Below are 19538 nucleotides of genomic sequence, written 5' to 3'. Positions count from 1 at the left end.
ATGAAGAACATAAGCCAGATGAGGTACGCGTCTTTCTAACTTGAATGTATTTTCTTCGGCTCAGCTTTTGAAATTCTTTTTCTAGCATAATTTCTTATTTGATTATATAGTTTGGTTTTGCCTAAAAGGACCTCCACATATACATCTAATATAACTATCTTGTCATTATAAACCTCTCTCATGTATGGTCTATCCGATTGAAGTGTATGGAATATATGCACGTGGACAATTTTAATAAGTTAATATATAGCAAAACTTCTTTCAGTATTATACTTTGAGTTGTATACTTAGTTCGCTAATGACATATTTATTAAAGTTTCATTTTACTTCAGTTTTCTTTCTTCGGAGGTAATAACATATCCTTATACCAACTTTTTACCCCCAACTACAGCCACAAAAGAAACAGAGAATATCTTGAAAACCAAGTGACACATTTTACCTCATAAACTAAAGATAATGTGATTGCAAATAATAACAACTAAGTTAATGTAATTGTTCATCTTTCGTATAGAGAAGGTTATTCAATCATTTTGAATTTAAGATTTGGTCACTTTAAAGTATGTAGGTTTAATTTATTATATCTAAGTTTTATAAAAATAATATGGGATACATGTGCAACGCACGTATCCAGAAACTAGTATATTTTAAAAGAATTAACAACTTTGAGGATAACTTGTTACACAAAAACAAAAAATAAACAAACAAAATCAACTTTTTGATCATATCATGATTCAAGAATTAAACACAAAGAATATTCAAGTTATGGCCGGCTGCACAGACAAGCTTTTGTTACAAAATATACGAAATAATGAATGCATATATATATATATATAACCAAACTCCTAGCAATCTTTAAACTAGAAGCTGATCATTAGAAGAAGAAAAGAAGAAATTAGAAACGCTATAGATTTGGATACAGTTCCATGGAAGGAACCATTGACTTGTAAATCTCATATATAAGTCTGTTCTCAAACTCAGTATTTGTATAACCCAATTTAGCTTCTCTTGCCTTTGGAATCCTTTTCGCACCAAACACATTCCCATTGTTCAATGAGTTTACATTTCCAGCCAAGTTAAGCATCATGCTCATGTAAGCATTCTTGAACTTGTTCCATAACTTAAATGGTGAAAAAATCTTCAACTTCAACTTTGGAATTGCTTTAATTCTCCATTTTCTTTTGCTATTTCCATTTGCTTTACCAAACCTAGTGACCTTCATGTTCTTCCTTCCTGTACCATCTAGACGTTGGTATCTTCTTCTTCTCCACTGTCTCTTAATTAAGCCACCACTAAATATGCTTTGAACCAAATCCATCTCTCTATTATATTTGCCTTTGTCTATGTTTATGAGAGAGCTAATTAGTGAGTTATGTTATTTGTTTTAGGCCAAAAAAGATTACTATTTATATTAGGGAAGAATACGTAAAACAAAGAAGGAAGAGGAAGGTGTTCCGAAATTCCCTGGAAAATCAAAGGCATTAAATTGACATATTATGGTCAAACTACGAGTCAAAGATAACTTTCAAAGAAAACTACTAGAGAAGGCAAAAAGAAGAAAGTCAAGCACTCCAATGAAGAGAGAATATATAATGCACGAGGATATTATTACAAAAGAATCCGTCTAGAAGTTTGACAGTCAAAACAAATTGACCCTCTGGAGAAAAGACAAGAGATTTAATTTTGATTGAAGATAGTCGTCTACCAAGACTTCTACTAGTCGAAATTGGTTGCTAAGCCCAAGCCATTTTTGCAAGATATTTTTTGCAAACTCTACATAGAATTTTAGAATTTTTTTACTTCCTTTACAAATCAAATGTATAGTATGCCAAATATATTTATATGGAGAAAAATTATTAAAATATCTATGTATTATCCTTATTGCTACTCCTATTACCAGTAGCGGAGCCAGGATTTACACAAAGGGGTGTCAAAATCTGAAAGAAGAAACCAAGAAAAATAATTCTACTAGTGAAACAACAAGTACAACAACAAACTTTTTTTTCCGTCAGACCACAGTTTTCCTCATATGGTGAATCAAGCAGAAAGCTAGATAGACACTAAACAAACAAGCTGACAATTTGTGAACTGCTCAAAACATTGGGAACAAACACATACTAACGAGCTTGAGAAAGCAGACAATGGTAGGTTCAAAGGAAGAAACCATTTTTTAATTCATCTTAGCTACAGATAGTTAAAAGAAGCAGTACAGGGAAAAAGAGGGAACAAATCAAGAAGATTCAGCAGATAACACCCAACAAACTATTACAAGGAAAAGGTGTGATGAAAAGCATGTAACTCTACCTTAGAAGCAAAACCAAAGTTACCACAGTCTAAAGCAAAATAATATTATATTATTACAATTGTACTCGACGAGGTTTTATTTTTTGAAATGTTTTTATAATATCATCATTTGATATAGTACTAAATACATCTTTTTCTACCTAAGGCACCAAACAACCACTCAAAAGTTCATCATTCATTCGATTCCGCATGTCATTCTTGATAAACTCCATTGCCGAAAAAGCTCTTTCAATCGATGCAGTGGCAACTGGCAAAAGCAAAGCAAATTTCACCGAGCAGAATACAAGAGGAAAGTTTAAATTCTTCTTTGTCTGAACCAATTTTCTTGAAAGATCACAAAGTCCATTTAAATTGGAGAACCTTTCATCAATATCACGGATATCAATAATGTATGTCGCAAGTTGATTCTCAAGAGCACCCATATTAACTTCATCAAAGTCATCAGGATATAATTTAGCCATCTTGATGTCAAAACTAGAAAATGAGTCAATTGGATTCAAACAAGCAACTCCATGAAGCAAATTAGTAGTCACTTCGTCAAAATGACCATTGAGTTCTTGAATTTGCTAATCAATAATCTTACAAAACACATCAACATGATAATGATGCAAAATAGTATGATCGGTAGATTTGCGTCGTGATCTTAAAGAGTTAACGTATGGCTCATCAAAATTAGGTATCAAAATGCCATAGTTGATACTAAATGTAGATACTTTTTCAATAAGTAAATCCCAATCATCTTCTCTTAAACTTTGCAACCTTCTGTTTGCTACTTCTACAAGTAGCATAGCATTTGCGATATCTTGCTCCTTTTTTTTGTAAACATTTATTTAGCTCATTTGTGATTGCTAAAACATCTACCATCAAATGCAACATGAATGCAACCTCAAATGTTTGACTAGTTTTGAGATATCTCATTGTCTTGGCTCTGTACGTCATCCATCAAACGTGCATCAACAACAAATGCTTCAAGAACATCAAGAATAGAGCCAAACATAAGAATAAATTTTTTAAAAGATTTATAATGAGATCCCCAACGAGTATCACAAGCTCTTGAAAGACCAAGTTCTTGATTCAAGCCTCTACCAGTTTTAAGCTCACCCATATCTAATGCCTCTTCAATTCTTTCCTTTTGAGATTCTCGAAATTCATCCATACGCTTAAAAGAAGATCCCAACACATTCAAAATATTTGAGACCAAAACTACAAGTTCTCCTACTTGAATATATTTTTTTGAAACCGCAACAAGAGTTAATTGAAGTTGGTAAGCAAAACAATGAATAGAGTGAGACGATCTATTTTCTTTCCTAATCAACATTTTATGGCCATTGAGCTCAACTTGCATATTGCTTGCTCCATCGTAACATTGCCCACGAACATATGATAGACTTAAGGAATATTTAGCAAGTAAATCAATAATTGCCTTCTTTAGAGATGAAGCACACGTATCTTTGACATGAACAATATCAACAAGTCGCTCCACCACAAATCCCATTCTATCAACATATTGTAAGACAATAGCCATTTGCTCCTTTTGCGATACATTAAAAGATTCATCAACTAATAAGGCAAAGTAGTCACCATTTAATTCTTTAATGATAGCTTTAATTATTTCCATCTTACATGCAGTCACAATATCTTTTTGAATCATTGGAGAAGTCATCTGATCATTTTGAGGAGCATATTTCAATACATAATCATGAATTTTATCACATTCTTTTGCATACCATGAGAGAATTTTAAGAAATTACCCCTGTTAAATGATGTTTTAGATTTATCATGACCCCGAAATGCAAATTCTTGCTTCAAAAAAAATCTTACGACATTAACCGAAACAGTTAAGCGAATCCAATAATCATGCTTAACTTGATCAGATTGCTTCTCAAATGCATATATAATGGACTGTTGTTGCCGTAGTAGATCTACACATTTTCTTTTTGCTTGGTTATGAAAGCTACTTTTGGCCCACCAACATGCTTATCAAAGCTCTTCTTTTTGTTCCAACTCTTAAACCCTATGCTCAAAAATGCATCATCTCCACCTTGATGAATGTTATCGTCTTTAAACAAATAACAACTCAAACAATATGTTACATCGTTACTTATACTATACTCCAACCACCCATGATAATCAACAAACCATTTAGGATTAAAATGACGCATTACTCCATAAAAAATTGTTTGAGGAAAGTTATGTTCTCGAGGTTGACAAGCACCTCTCTGAATGTATGCTCTTCTAATCACATCGCGGAGGTTTGGATGGTAGTCCAAGATTTGAGTTCTTTCTGCCGGATCGGAGTTTAAAGTTTCAAGATTAATTTGTTGTTTTTGAGAAGAATGCAATGGTACTTCCGATTGGTTGGCATCTTCTTCCAGGTTAGATTGATTATTAGTGGCCAAATTTGATTTTGGTACTACATCTTCTTCCAAATTAGATGGATTATGAGTGGCCAAACTTGATTTTGGTACTTTACAAAAAAAAAACTGCTTCATTGATTTCTGATTCTGAATTATAAAACAAAATTTAATTAGAAGAAATACAAGTAATAATTTCTATAAAATATCACAATTCACAGTTATAAAAACTGTCAATTCACAGTTATAAGAAATACAAGAAATACAAGTAATATTTTGTTTCAGTGGAATTAATCCTTTTTGTCCTCCATTAATTTATTCTAGTGAAAGTTATAGTCTTATAGAAACCATTTCCAAACTTCTAAAAAGAAAGGGGCAAAGAAATAGAGTAAAGAAACTTACCGTGGCTGCCATGACCAGTGGCGAAGAAAGATCAACTAGCACCAACGTCCAGCAATTTTCAAAGATGACTAACGACACGAATCGGCGTCTCGGCGAGTCGGCGATAAGAATGAACACTAGCAAGTAGCAATTTGAGAATATGAGCCGTGAGAGATGTTTCCTTTTGAGTTTTGAAATTAAGGATTTCTTTACGATTTACTCCCAATTGCCCTCATGTCATATCGTTTATTAATTAATTTTAAAAAAATACTTACAGATAAGAAAACGACATCACAGGAATAGAACTTGCAACCTTCAGTAACTTTTGACACCCCTTAACCATTAAAATAGAGGTTTGTCTTGTGTCAAGGATTGTCAACTCATTGTATATATTATATATATATATATATTTTAAACCTATCTATAAAGTGTAATTTTTCGGGCGAAGGGGTGTCAAATTGACACCCCTCGGACAAGGGTAGCTCCGCCCCCGCCTATTACTAGTTCAGAGTCTTCAGAGAAATGACCATTACCATCACTATTGAAAACTTTTGTTTCCTAGCACCATTATCAGCAACTATTGTTCCACTATAAACAATTATTTTTGGAGAATTGAAGGGTCAATTTATTGCTGAATCTCCATTCGTTTTACAGGTAACGTGTGCCAAATTGAAATTCTTCAATTATACTAGTATTTGTTTTAGTTTTTTCTTTTTCAAACAGACAGCTAGTCAAAGATAAACAAAAGTAACATATATTATTTTCTCCCTCTATAATTCAGCCAAAAAGATTTTTTCCCCAAAAAAAGTTAACCTAGCAGGTTTATTTGAAAAACTCTGCAAACTTTACAAAAAACTTTCAAATGGGACCCAAGTTTTCTCTACTTTTTTCCATAAACAGAACGGAATCCAGACAAAAGTACCCTTTAGCTTTCCAATAACTAACTTGAATTTTAAACACATTTTTTAAATTTTTTGAAACACAGAAAACCATTTTATCTAACAATTCAACTTTACCAAATAACTCCTTTAAGATATACGAGTACTGATTATTCTCAAATTAGTTCTGAAAATTAACATCTAAGGGTCAATTACACATACTCCGTAAGATTTAACCTAATTAGCGAGTTATTTCAAGATCAGATAAATAAACCTCAGTATGATTAAACTTGTGTGACAAAACTATTTTTTACCTTGTCCAGTGATTGTTCCTCCGTAACCTTTAAGTAACAAGATTCTCACTCTTTAGTCTTCCCCCCCCCCCCCCCCAAAAATTACGTTTTACAGGTTTAACACTTCCCTCTATTAATACGTTAAATTCACTTACACTCTATGATTATATCAAATCAAATAATTTAATTAGTTAAAAATCAAAGTAAAAATATAAATCACTTAATATAAAGTGATAATAATAATAATAATAATAATAATAATGTGTATATATCATATATTTTGACAGTAAGTTGGTTCCACCATTTCTTTTTCCCTTATCCTCATTTCCTTGGTCAACCTCCTGTTGGACCCCTTAAAAAAAAGCACATAAACTTTAGCCCTAGGTCAAGCCGACCCAGTTTCAGTAAAGTGAACTGATTCCCTATCAGAATGCAAGACAAAACCCTTCGCCTCAATGGTTTTGCTTATCGGAAAGCTGAGGACACTTCCCTGTGGAAATTGAAGGGCATTAATTTCAACGGGAAAAGGGGAAAACGTGAAGACAAGCGACTTTCAGTGACAGAATTCATCCAGGAAAACAGCCGGAAAATAGAAGAAGCAACGTTAGGTCCAGGCGGCGGCTTAGGTATTGGTTGCGGCATAGGAGTGGGACTAGGCGTAGTCGGAGGTCTAGGTTTCGGGGGTTCAGAATGGAACCATCTCAAGACGGTTTTCGGTGTGGGAATGGGTTGTGGTGTTGGTATAGGTTTCGGGTATGGGCAGGGGATTGGTGTTGGTTATTCATGGGAAGAATTTAAGTCTCGATTTTTCGAAGATTAAAGCAGTTCCAGAGAGCCCCTTGTAATTCGAATCTGCTATTTTTTTTCTTTTCTTGTTATGCTATTTTTGTGTTTGTACCTCTGTAGAATTGCTATTTCCAGTAGCTTTTGTTTTGTGTTCCTTCATTTGCATTTTAACTCCATTAGTAATTGTACAAATGCTACTAGCAGCTTCCTAGAATTCTAATTTGGAAGCGTTTAGGCAAGTTCATAAGTGTTGAGAGGTTTGAAAAGGATGCAGAAATTTACGAGGAACCCATGTGCATTTCATTAGATCTGCTGCAGTCTCAGATGTCAGCGGTCAACGTTTTCTGAAAAACAAATTAAGATTTTAGTCATATACATTCTAATCACTAAATTATAGTTATTATATTTGTTTACTTTAATTTATGACTCCATTATGATGAATTAAAGTAATTTGACCTAATTAGGCAGGATAGGTAGATATAGACCAAATAAGTATTGGGGTTGATTAGGTTGCTTCAACTTATACTTGACAGGAGAGTGTGAGGGTCGAGAATTAGGATATAAGGTTAGTTGGTAGTCGAGCGTTATCGTAATACTAATGTTAGTCATGTATTTTCTTATTCTTCGTTTTCTATTACGGTCTGTTGTTCTTTCGCGTCAATCTTCTTAATAGCGGTGCAGTTTCTTTTGCTTCGATTTTTTACTATCTTGTTGGTGTTATTGCTTACTGCTATTGCTTCTTTTTCATCTTTACTTGAGTCGGGGGTCTATCGGAAATAACCTCTCTATCTTCGTAAGGTAGGGATAAAACCACATACGCATTACCTTCCCCAAATCATATTTTTACAACAACAATAACAACAACAATAACAACCCAGTAAAATCCCACTAATGGGGTGTGGGGAGGGTAGTGTGTACGCAGACCTTACCCCTACCCCGAAGGAGTAGAGAGGCTGTTTCCGAAAGACTCTCGGCTCAAAAAAAAAAAGAAGACAAAATGACAAAAAAATAAAAGGAAACAATATTAGTATCACAACAACAATCATAGGATAAATATGAACACCATGGAATCCAGAAGAAAGATGCAAAGCAAAGGGAGACAATATTAGTAAATATTAGTATCACCACAACAATCATAAGAAAAATAAGAACACCATGAAATCTAGAAGAAAGGTGCAAAGCAAAAGCGATAGCTAGTAAATAGGACATGCACCGAAAAGCGAAATAGTAAGCCACAACATTGCCAATAGCTATCTTAGACAAAAACCCTACAAGGCTAGTCCCACAGTGGTACGAAGTAAGGTACGACTCAACTACCTCCTAACCTACAACCCTAATACTCGACCTCCACATCTTCCTATCAAGTGTCATGTCCTCGGAAATCTGGAGCCTCGTCATATCCTGTCTGATCACCTCTCCCCAATACTTCTTAGGTCGCCCTCTACCTCTTCTCGTGCCATCCACAACCAACTGCTCACACCTCCGTACCGGAACATCTGGGCTTCACCTCTGAACATGTCCGAACCATCTAAGCCTCGCTTCCCGCATCTTGTCATCAATGGGAGCCACATGCACCTTCTCCCGGATATCATCATTCCAAACCACATTTTTAGAATTACAAAATTTGTTATTATTGACATAAATATTAAGTGCGGATAAATGGGCAAGATCCGAACCAAATTTGAGTTGACCACGAAAAAAGACACTGAAATGAGCTGACATCTAATGTTTACATTAACATTCTTACTTGCCAGACATCTACTTAAAATTTACATTTGGTCGAAAATAGCAAATGACTACAAGAGAAATTTCTAAACTGATCTTGACTCATTCCTTCCTTTTCTAATTGATTCAAACAAGTCATAAAACCTTTTTTAGGAAAAAAGGCTCATATCCCCTTTCTATTCAATCAAAAACGTTTTGTTCAAATAAAGGGAGAACCACTAGCCATCCTTTAGCAAGTGAGAATTCTACATTTAAACTCGCGCATTGTCTATTCAATAAATCCTCCATTTTCAGGCTTCAGCAGCAGAAAAACTGAAAGTATCATCCTTAGCAAACTGTCACCAATCATTATGCATAAATTTTCAGCTGCAGAAGAGAACATCGGCAGAAACACTCAAAGAAAGAGTATTAGTCTTTGTTAAAAATGTCACTTAGCACATTTTTGCGCTGTACACAAACTTTCTCCAAATTGCTATCAAAAGTTGCAGGTAGCAGTTTCATGAATCTCCCGATCTACTAATTCTGTACTAACTGGAAGGGTATAACAATCAATCTTAAAATAAAGAAAAAATGAAAGAACGAAGAGAAAATTCTTCACATGTTAGTATATGTAAGCACCCTGCAACAAGAGCGGCAAGAGAGAAATCTAGTCCATCCAATGGAGCATATTCTGCACAAGAGATCAGTTCTGCATAATAACCATGTACTCTGACAGCATTTTGTGTGAGCAATTCCAGCTAGGAACTGCCTTAAGCTAAACTACCTTCTCCCAGATTCTAGATCTTCCACGGGTGTACCAGAATCCCCAGATAAAGAAATGCCCATAAATGCGTGGTTGTTTCTCGCATTCTGTTGACTTTCTACTTGAACCTCTGCACTGTGTGTATTATTTACATTGGCATTTACACCATTTGCAGCTTGTGAAGTTCTTAGGGACTCCTCCAGCACACGGAAGTAAGCGTAAGTTGCCCAGCCTAGAAGCACAAAATTGACAGACCATCAGAAAACGACTAGAAAAATGAGGGGGAAAAACTAAAACCATCTTCATAGTACATAAATCCTCTCCATGGCCATATTCTGCTCCTCTATGAAAAACATAAACCAGAACCGTTTTCTAGATCCATTCATTTGTAGGGAGGAGGCTGCCTTCTGTAATGTAGCTGGGCTAAATTGTAAGGCCTTTTCCATGGTCTAGCAGTAGTGTATTCCTTAGACAATTCACAGGTTTATCAGTTCTTTGGATGTTGGAGAATAGGTTTACTTTCTTTTCAACCATAGGCTTAAAAGAGGCAATCATCATTACATTTTCCATAGGACATGATCCCTCAAGTCGCAGAGAGCTATTGAATGAGAGAATTAACCTCTTACCCATGTATAATGAACTAACTATAGTCATATGCATATATACAAATCACTTTACAACTAAAGTAACACAAAAGCAAAAGTGGTAAGAACAACTTGGAATCAGCAATTCTTCCTCCGAATCAATCACAGAATAAAAATTCAATAGAGTACTGTGAAGTGTGAAGGTTTCAACTTTGTACTGTGACACGCAGCACAAGTTTACCATGAAAGAGAAAGCTTCTGATATTCTATCAGAAAAAAATTCACACCACTGGAGGAATGACAGCACACCTTGAACATGATATGGAGGTGGGAAAAACTGCAAATAGCATAATGCTGCAACTACAAGACCTGCAAAGGAAAATATCCTCAGATTTCATTATTCTCTCATGCAGTCAGTCTTACTGTAAAGATACAAACAAATAAAATCTAACAACACGCACCGATTAGACCTCCAGCAAACACATCCTGCCAGTGGTGCCAATAGTCATCCACCCGAGAAATGGCAACCAGAGATGCAAGCAGAACGGGAAGTAACACAAGACACAGTTTTGCAACATGTCCTCTACGGTCAAAGACTTGTATCTTGCCAGATAAATAAAGTGACAGAAAGGTAAGACCAGCAAAGGACCCTGCAAGTTGATCCGAAATCTTCAAAGGTCAAGAAAACAAGAAAGAAACATCATAGACACATTCTGAAACACTGTAAATTTCAAGTTTATGCTCCGCACATGCAATCTTTTCCCGTACAACATATGAGAACATGTAATGAGACAAGCATTCTACTTACAGGAGGTATGCCCACTGGGAAAACTCTTATGCCCTTCCTTGACGACATTTTTATCGCCATGGCATACAACATCTCCCCATTTATCGTATACCTGTTGACCCATCAATATTTACTGAAATACTAATTTACAAGGGAGGAGCCTTAGTCTATAACTAAAAGTATGAAAATATAACCATCAAGGCAGCATACTTCTTTTCCATCTGGGAAACAGCGCCAGAAGAAGTCTGGCCTAGGCCGTCCAACTGCATCTTTTATGGCGTCTGTGATAACAGCTGTTATCAGAACAGAGAACAAGAGCCCTGCCATCACAACATAATTAGAGGACGACTACCAGAAAGCTTTTACATAAGCGAGAACATATATAAACTATTACCACTAAAACTAGCCAAATCCAAAGAATAGCTTACCTAATATGGCATGATGAAGATCATAAACATCTTTTCGCCGAAAATAAACTAGCAGAAAAACAACTATAGGCAACAGAACAGCATACACCTGATAACATTTGGAAATTGTGAAATCTAAATATGAGGTACTTTATTTGAAATGGAAAAGAAAATGAAAACGAAATAAGTTTTGTAGCAACTGAATGAAAAATGAAGATCAACTCACTGGCACAGCCCAAATAGGTACAGTGTTACTTTTTAGAGGATACTTGAGGTCTGTCATCATATCTTTTCCGACAAACCGATAAAACGGATGGATAGCATTCAGAATGACAACTATCGCCAAAAGTAGTATTAAGATAAGCCAGTCATGCAAGTGAGTTCTTGCCACTGTCATACCGTGAGACCTCACAGTATGTGACCCAAGCTGGGCACCCCTCATTCTGGCCTGCTAAGAACATGCAAAAGTAAGAACTCAAGTATTTTTATAATATGATAACGATGACTTATAACTGTGTCTAATTTTGTAATAAGCTGCAAATATAAACACAAGCTAGTCTCCTTTTTCTGAATTTCAGAGCCATAATAGCGATTCTATTACTAAATTGGTTTAATAATCATCTGGTTAACACAAATGACGATAATAAGGTCATTTGCATCACAAATCTATTCGACAACCAGGTAAATTTTGTTTGTTTCATCACATAAGGTGAGAAGCCATATTGCCAAATCTACAAAGCTTTATATAGTCAACTATAAGGTTTTGTTATAAAACTAATAAAACAGTCTAAGGTAAAGCATAAAATGTATCAGGGGTAGCCATTGGCCAAAAATGAAAAGCAAGCATGACATGCCTAACAAAAAACTTTGTTGAAGAGACAATTAAATGAATAAAAATGTGTTCTCTCTAACCGCTTAAACTTTCAGATGAGATGATCACACGCTTCAACATGATATCAGAGCAGACAAAGGCCCTGGGTTTGAGTCTCACGGCCAGCATTAAATGAATTTTCACGTGCTTGCCAATGAAAAAAAAATTAAGCATGCACGTGAGAGGACGTGTTGAAGAGACAATTAAATGAATAAAAGTATGTTCTTACGAACAGTTTAAGATTTTAGATGACATGGTCACACACTTCAACAAAGCATATTGGAAGCCCAAAAAGTAGATACATGGCTCATGATCAATCTAAAATGAGTTGTGGCCTAAAGGACAAATGGAAGTTTGAACATAACACGTTTCCAATAAAACTGTGGTACTTGTATGGTTCCAAGTGCATCTTGGAAAAATTAGCCAAAGTTCTTTTTGTCAGTTTACAAGTAGCTGCACACGACTCATAATAGGTCACAGGAATGTCCAGTCTTCTGAGTTTGCAAATATCTTGCCCAAGTGTTTCCCAAAAACCAGGACCAACTTATCCCATATCTTTCCTTCATCTTATAGTCTTGTATCCAACATGTTATGGATGGAATAACCCGAGCCAGCTACTCATTTTCATCCCAACTCCTTAGCATAGTTCCTTTAAGCTTAGTACGTCAAACGTAAGAAATATATACCTGGTGTTTCTTGGGTGCTATCAGCGGCAGAAATAGTTGAGAAAATCCAGCAGAAGCTTCTGGCTTTTGACTTGATCCGTTCTGATTGAAAGCAAATAAATCAATCAATTGCCATGGTCAATTAAGTTGGAAGTAAAACTTGTCATGTCCTCATGAGCAGAGGCGTATCAAAGATTTAAGCTCTATGGGTTCAATTTTTAAGGTTTTTAGCATTGAACTCATTATATATTCAAAGTTATGGGTTCATTTTACTATTTGTTGCAATTTTAGTGGATTTTTAAATATAAATTTATGCTCCGCATCAAAAGTATTGGGTTCAGACGAATCTAGTAACAGAAGGTTACATCCTCCTCTACTCACGAGTTACAAAACTAAAGCTCAATTACATCATAAGTAGTATTCTGGCATTCAGCTGTTGCAACTAGTACAGTCAATGGTCACATGCTTATCTAAGACTTAAAATTCAACCCATAAATATCTAGAAATAAGTGGCCTATTTATCAAATTAGAGGTGTAGTACAGCAATAACATGATTAATCATACAACATGTAGAATTTCAGAGGCTTTTCGGAGTATAAGGTCTTGACATATTGTGTGGTTAGTGCAGTTGCATCAATCATAAATTTTGCAAGGACTATAACTTTTAGAACTTCAGATGCTGCACTAATTCAGTACTGTTTTCACAGGAGAACCAGGTGTAAAAAAAAGAACACACTTTACTTGGAAATGAAAGTATAAAAATGACATTACATCAGAAAGAGAGCTAAAACTGGGAAAGAACAGATTTTACTAAAGTCACCACATTTGAAGGCTAAAGCATTAAATCTTAACATCAGTCATCATCTCAGCCAGCGGCGGAGCCACAGTGTCGGCTACGGGTTGGGTCGAACCTAGTAAGTTTGGTTCAAATCATGTATTTGTCTATACAATATTTTTTTATTAAATATATACAAATTATTAATGTAGAACCCATTAACTTAAAAAGATTAGAATGCCGAACTCATATCTTAGACTCTTAGCCGCCGTTGTTTTTTTACATGTACACTAAAAAGGAAAAGCAGATATGCGTTGCACATAATCCCGACGGACCTTAGGCTGCGAAAAGCCTCCGAAATTCTTGAAAAAGAAAACAGATCTCAAATCCCACCACGACATTGAGGAACCAAAGAAACCAAGGGGAAAAAAATAAAAAATAAAAATTCGAAGAGGAAAAAACAACCCTTAATCAGGAAATAATAGTGAATCAAGACATCAATAAATTAGAGCACTATTCACGACAGTGACAGTAAGAGCCAGATTTCACATGGGAAAAGCACAAAAACACGTCCACACAATATGTATATACTATTAAATAAACCCCTTATCCACGCTGATTTGGAACAAATTAAGAAGTAGCAGTTGTCAGAAAGCACTAACAAAGTCAACCCAGAAAAGATACAAAAAAGAAATAAAAAGACAATGGAGAGTCTCTGTTAAAATCAAAAGACAAATGGAAAAGTTTATGTTAAAACTTTTGATTGATGATGTGAAGCAGCACGAACAACAACGGAAAAGATTCAGTGATGTGACCTACTTAACGAGCAGAGTGGAATCAAATAAGGGATTCTTTTCTCTGTTGGGACTGGAGATGGTCAGGGGTTGTCCTGCCGCGCTTGGGCTCTCTTATTTTTCCTTTCATTTCAAACGGGGTTAAGGGCTTTGTTTGGTAAGGTGTTTGTTTTGCTGATTTCCTACGTTGTCCAAAATCATGAATGCCACGTCTGTTGCGTTAGAATATTGTTGCTCTGCTGTCAACCCAATGTATACCAGATGTATATACTAGTAGTATTATATTGTTACTACTTACTAGTACTATACGCTTCTAATTTGATACAATTATTAATAATAATTTGTCCTTACAAAAATGTAGTGGAGTATATTGTTTATCCACTTCTAATTTGATACAATTAATAATTAAAAAAATCCCTAACTATAAACGTTTTGCTATAAGAAATATCAAATTATTGTGGATGTCTATTCTTCCTCCATGATATTCATCTCAAATGCTTAATGACATATTCAATGACATATTTTATATGCTTAATGACATATTCAATGACATATTTTCTTCATTTTTCATGCATATATAAAGGTCTTGTAATAGATAGGAAAATACACACAATTGAAGAAGAAATAAGAATCTATCATCTTTTTTTCTATATATCTCTTAGCTTGTTTTTCTTTGTTCAATATTGTTACTTTGAGTTATATTTTATAACACGTTATCAGCACGAGACTCTACCGTCTCAAGAAGCTCTTTGAGAAGACTAAGGTATAACTTTTCTCCTCTTTTAATTATGACTGATATTATGAAAAGAAAGTTCGTTGCCCTTGAAATTTCGGGCAAGAACTATATGACATGGGTGTTGGATGCTGAAATCCATTTAGATGCAATGGGTCTTGGAGACGCCATAAAAAACAAAAATAAAGCATCTACCCAAGACTATGCTAATGACTTGATTTTCTTGCGCCATCACCTTGATGAAGGGTTGAAGATAGAATATCTCACAATCAAATATCCACTTATTTTGTGGAATGACTTAAAGGAAATATATGACAACTTAAAGTTGGTCACTCTTCCACAAGCACGATATGATTGGGCTCATCTGAGGCTCCAAGACTTTAAGTCTGTTTCTGAATATAATTCTGCGATGTTCAGAATTACTTCTAAATTGAAACTCTGTGGAGATACTATCACTGACTATGATATGATTGAAGTTGACACATGTTGTATTCGTTGTGTGTTTGAATAGAAGTGATATTAAGGCTTTGGGCAGTGAGGCCATTGCCTTAGGCCCCCAAATTTTGAAGGCCCCCAAATTTATTTTAAATTCTTATTATTATTGTTACTATTATATATTATATAATTTATATAAATAATTAGAATTAAAAAAGTGTTACAATATATTTTTTGTTACTTGATTAAGGTTATTTTATACAATAAATTTATAAATTATGATAATTTTCTTCCTTCATTAATTAGTATATTTGACAAGAGTGAGTTGCTCTAGTGGTGAGCACCCTCCACTTCCAACTAAGAGGTTGTGAGTTCGAGTCACCCCAAGAGTAAGGTGGGGAGTTCTTGGAGGGAGGGAGCCGAGAGTCTATCGAAAACAGTCTCTCTACTCCAGGGTAGGGGTAAGGTCTGCGTATAAACTATCCTCCCTAGATCCCACTAGTGGGATTATACTGGGATTAAGGGCCTCCGAATATGATTCCGCCTTAGGCCCCGAGATCTGTTGAGCCGCCCCTGGTCTTGCAACAGCAGTACCGAGAGAAAGGTTTCAAGAAGTACTCTGAGTTGATTTCTCTTCTCCTTGTGGCTGAACGAAACAACGACTTGCTCATGAGAAATCACAAAAATCGACCCACTGGGTCTATACCATTGCCTGAAGTGAATGGGCTGTATTCCCATTATTCTAAACGTGGAAAAGGTTGTGGCCCTGTTCGTGGTCGTGGCCATGGCCGGGGCTAAGGAAGAAATTTTTCTGGTGTTAATCACCCCCCAAAGAAAAATAACCACCAAAAGTGGAGAGGGTCAAGGGCAAATGGTTCAGAAACTGAATGTTATCGTTGCGGTGGAAAAGGGCATTGGGCAAATATTTATCGCATACCAAAATATTTGGTTGAGCTTTATCAAGCATCTCTAAAGAATAAAGCCTTTGAAGCTAATTTTGTCTATGATAATGAATTTGACATTACCCACTTGGATGTGGCAGATTTTTTTGAGCACCCTGATGAAAAAATAAATCACTTGATCGGTGATGGATTTGTGGTTAAAGATGATTTAGCAGTTTGATTTTTATGTTTTCCTATTCGTAGTATCTAATGAATAAACATCTTGTAATTTTTATTGCACTTAATAATACTTCTTATGTAGTTCTTAAAAATATATGTATTTCCGAAATTTCACAAATAAGGAGTAATATCTAAGTAATTAGTGTCCTAGTCTCAGTGATCGTTTAAAGCTTTTGATTTTCCTTTACGTTACTTTAATTCTCTTTAAGAAAAGATTTACAAGCACCCTGGAAAATCTAATAATTGCTGCACCCTCAATTATTTTTCATGTACATGGATGAAATATTATGAATAAAGAAAAGATAAGCAACTTAGTATGTTCTTTTCTTATATGGATCAATTATTTTCCATACAATGTGTAGGAAAATGCAAATAACTTATACGTTTAAATAAATTTATTGTAGTTGTATTAGTCATATGTGTAATGTACTTATAATTGTATTATTTTTGTTGAGTAATTATTTGTATAATAATTAAAAAATTTCAGAAAATGCATTAAAAGGTCACTATTGAATTGTTGGTTTAACTTTATTTCTTTTCCCTTTTCTCTAAAAATACTAATATTTATTCACTTCTTTTGTATGTCAAACCATGAGAAGCAAATATGGATATCTTTCAAAGCAAACTTGGATCAAAGTTCAATTGTAAAAATATTTGCTTATTTGATTCATGTACAACGCATACAATATTCAAAGAGAATAAATATTTCTCTCATTTAATTATGTGTAAGGCAGATGTTACTATAATTTCTGGTAGTAGTAATCTAATTGAAGGCTCTGGAAGAGCTAATATAACTCTGCCTAAGGGAACAATACTTATCATAGAGAATGTAATATTCTCCTCCAAGTCCAAGAGGAACTTGTTGAGTTTTAAAGATATCCGTCGAAATGGAATTCATATTGAGACAATAGATGAGAATAATATCGAATATCTCATCGTTACCAAGAATGTCTCTGGCCAGAAAAGGGTTATTGAGAAGTTCTCATCTATATCTTGTGGCATGTATTGGACAAGAATTAGTGCAATTGAGGCACATTCTATCGTAAACCAAAAGGTTACTGATTCCAATACTTTTGTACTTTGGCATGATCGATTGGGACATCCTGGATCAATTATGATGAGATGAATTACAGAAAACTCAAATGGGCATCCATTAAAGAATTTAAAGATTCTTTTAAATATTGAATTTTCTTGCACTTCTTATTTTCAAGGCAAGTTAATTATTAGACCATCACCAACAAAGGTTGGGATTGAGTCTCATGCGTTTTTGGAACGTATACAAGGGGATATTTGTGGACCTATTCACCCACCTAATGGGTCGTTTAGATATTTTATGGTCTTAATAGATGCATCTTCTAGATGGTCTTATGTGTGCCTATTGTCATCTCGCAACTTGATGTTTGCAAAATTAATGGCACAAATAATTCGATTACGGGCATAATTTTCCGATAATCCAGTTAAGTCTATTCGACTTGATAATGCTGTTGAGTTTCATCCCAGGCATTTAATAATTATTGCTTATCAATTGGGATAAAAAGTGGAACATCCTGTAGCTCATGTTCACACTCAAAATGGCTTTGCAGAGTCTTTGATTAAACGTCTGCAATTGATAGCAAGACCGTTACTCATGAAAATGAAATTACCCACTTCTGTTTGGGATCATGCCATTTTGCATGCAACAATGTTAGTTCGTCTCGGACCGACAACAACAACAATAACAACAACCCAGTATAATCCTACTAGTGGGGTATGGGGAGGGTAGTGTGTATGCAGACCTTACCCCTACCCTAGGGTAGAGAGGCTGTTTCCGATAGACCCTTGGCTTCCTCCCTCCAAGAACTCTCCACCTTGCTCTTGGGGTGACTCGAACTCACAACCTCTTGGTTGGAAGTGGAGGGTGCTTACCACTAGAGTAATCCACTCTTGTCTGTAGCATAAATATTCCCCGTTGCAATTAGTTTTAGATCATGAACCTAATATATCCCATCTAAGAATTTTCGGATGCGTTTATATGTGCATGTAGCACTGCCATATCGCACCAAGATGGGTCCCCAAAGAAGGTTATGAATATATGTTGGGTTTGAATCGCCCTCTATTATTCGCTACCTCGAAACATTAACGGGATATTTGTTCACTGCTCGATTTGCAGATTGTCGATTCGATGAGGCATTTTCCCCAAAATTAGGGGGAGAAATTGGTGAAATCAAACGGGAAATTTCGTGAAAAAATCCATCATTGTCTCATCTTGATCCACATGCCTCTATTTGTGAAAAAAAGGTGCAAAAGATTATCCATTTGCAGAAAATAGCAAATCAAATACCAATCTGTGTTGATGTCCTTATTGGACAATCTTCTATTGCCATAACTAATGAGTCAAAAGCACGCCTAAAGCATGGCAGACCATTGGGTTTTAAGGATCAAAATTCTAGAAAAAGGAAAATAAATGATCAAGATGACACTACGAAAGAGTCTCATAAAGAAACCCATGATTTAACCAATCCTGAGATTCATGAGGATATCAATGAGCCTGAGACTCAAGAAAATAAGGAATTATAAATAAATCCAATGGATATTGAGACAAATTTGAATCGATTGAATATAGTGGTGGATTATGTCTTTACATACAATGTTGCATTTAGCATTATGAAAGATAATGAGGATCTTGAACCTCAATCTGTTGGAGAATATCGACAAAGACGTGATTGGCCAAAATGTCAAGGAGCAATCCAATCTGAGTTAGATTCACTTGCGAAACATGAAGTTTTTAGGTCTGTAGTCCAAACACCTAATGGTGTTAAACCTGTTGGCTATAAATGAGTCTTTGTACGTAAAAGGAATGAGAAAAATGAGGTATAAAGATATAAGGCATGCCTTGTTGCAGAAGGATTTTCACAAAGGCCTGGTGT

The 19538-nt window shown here is 35.2% G+C and overlaps 1 protein-coding gene and 1 long non-coding RNA gene across 7 annotated transcripts; both read right to left on the bottom strand.

Moving 5' to 3' along the window:
* Positions 1–694: 694 nt before the first annotated feature.
* LOC107821021 (uncharacterized) lies at positions 695–5303 on the bottom strand. The gene is made up of 2 exons (XR_012701539.1): positions 5058–5303; positions 695–2548 (listed from the first exon to the last, which is right to left on the bottom strand). It is a non-coding gene; the product is annotated as an uncharacterized LOC107821021 (long non-coding RNA).
* Positions 5304–9107: 3804 nt separating this feature from the next.
* On the bottom strand, positions 9108–14505 carry LOC107821019 (putative lipid phosphate phosphatase 3, chloroplastic). 6 transcript variants are annotated; one of them, XM_016647412.2, is made up of 9 exons: positions 14369–14505; positions 12796–12876; positions 11465–11689; positions 11260–11347; positions 11042–11151; positions 10853–10943; positions 10506–10694; positions 10354–10413; positions 9108–9692 (listed from the first exon to the last, which is right to left on the bottom strand). In XM_016647412.2, exons 3-9 carry the CDS (start codon positions 11678–11680, stop codon positions 9478–9480), a joined length of 969 nt encoding a protein of 322 aa, XP_016502898.1. In that variant the 5' UTR covers positions 11681–11689; positions 12796–12876; positions 14369–14505; the 3' UTR covers positions 9108–9477. The 6 variants fall into 6 exon arrangements, with proteins under 6 accessions (XP_016502898.1, XP_016502897.1, XP_016502900.1 ...); XM_016647411.2 differs by having other exon boundaries at positions 11465–11686; XM_016647414.2 differs by having other exon boundaries at positions 14365–14492.
* Between the last annotated feature and the right edge of the window lie 5033 nt (positions 14506–19538).

Source organism: Nicotiana tabacum, chromosome 17, assembly GCF_000715075.1.
Source record: "Nicotiana tabacum cultivar K326 chromosome 17, ASM71507v2, whole genome shotgun sequence".
Classification (NCBI taxonomy): domain Eukaryota; kingdom Viridiplantae; phylum Streptophyta; class Magnoliopsida; order Solanales; family Solanaceae; genus Nicotiana; species Nicotiana tabacum.
This window is presented reverse-complemented; position numbering and strand designations above follow the sequence as displayed.

Excerpts from the sequence above, each read along its gene's own strand:
- LOC107821019 (XM_016647409.2), bottom strand. The coding sequence starts at position 13,950 with ATGTCGTGGTGGGATTTGAGATCTGTTTTCTTTTTCAAGAATTTCGGA. Across the intron at positions 10,695-10,852 it reads TCCCAGTGGGCATACCTCCT|GGTCCTTTGCTGGTCTTACC; the intron begins GTAAGTAGAATG and ends ATCAACTTGCAG. Across the intron at positions 10,414-10,505 it reads GTTTGCTGGAGGTCTAATCG|GTCTTGTAGTTGCAGCATTA; the intron begins GTGCGTGTTGTT and ends TTTCCTTTGCAG.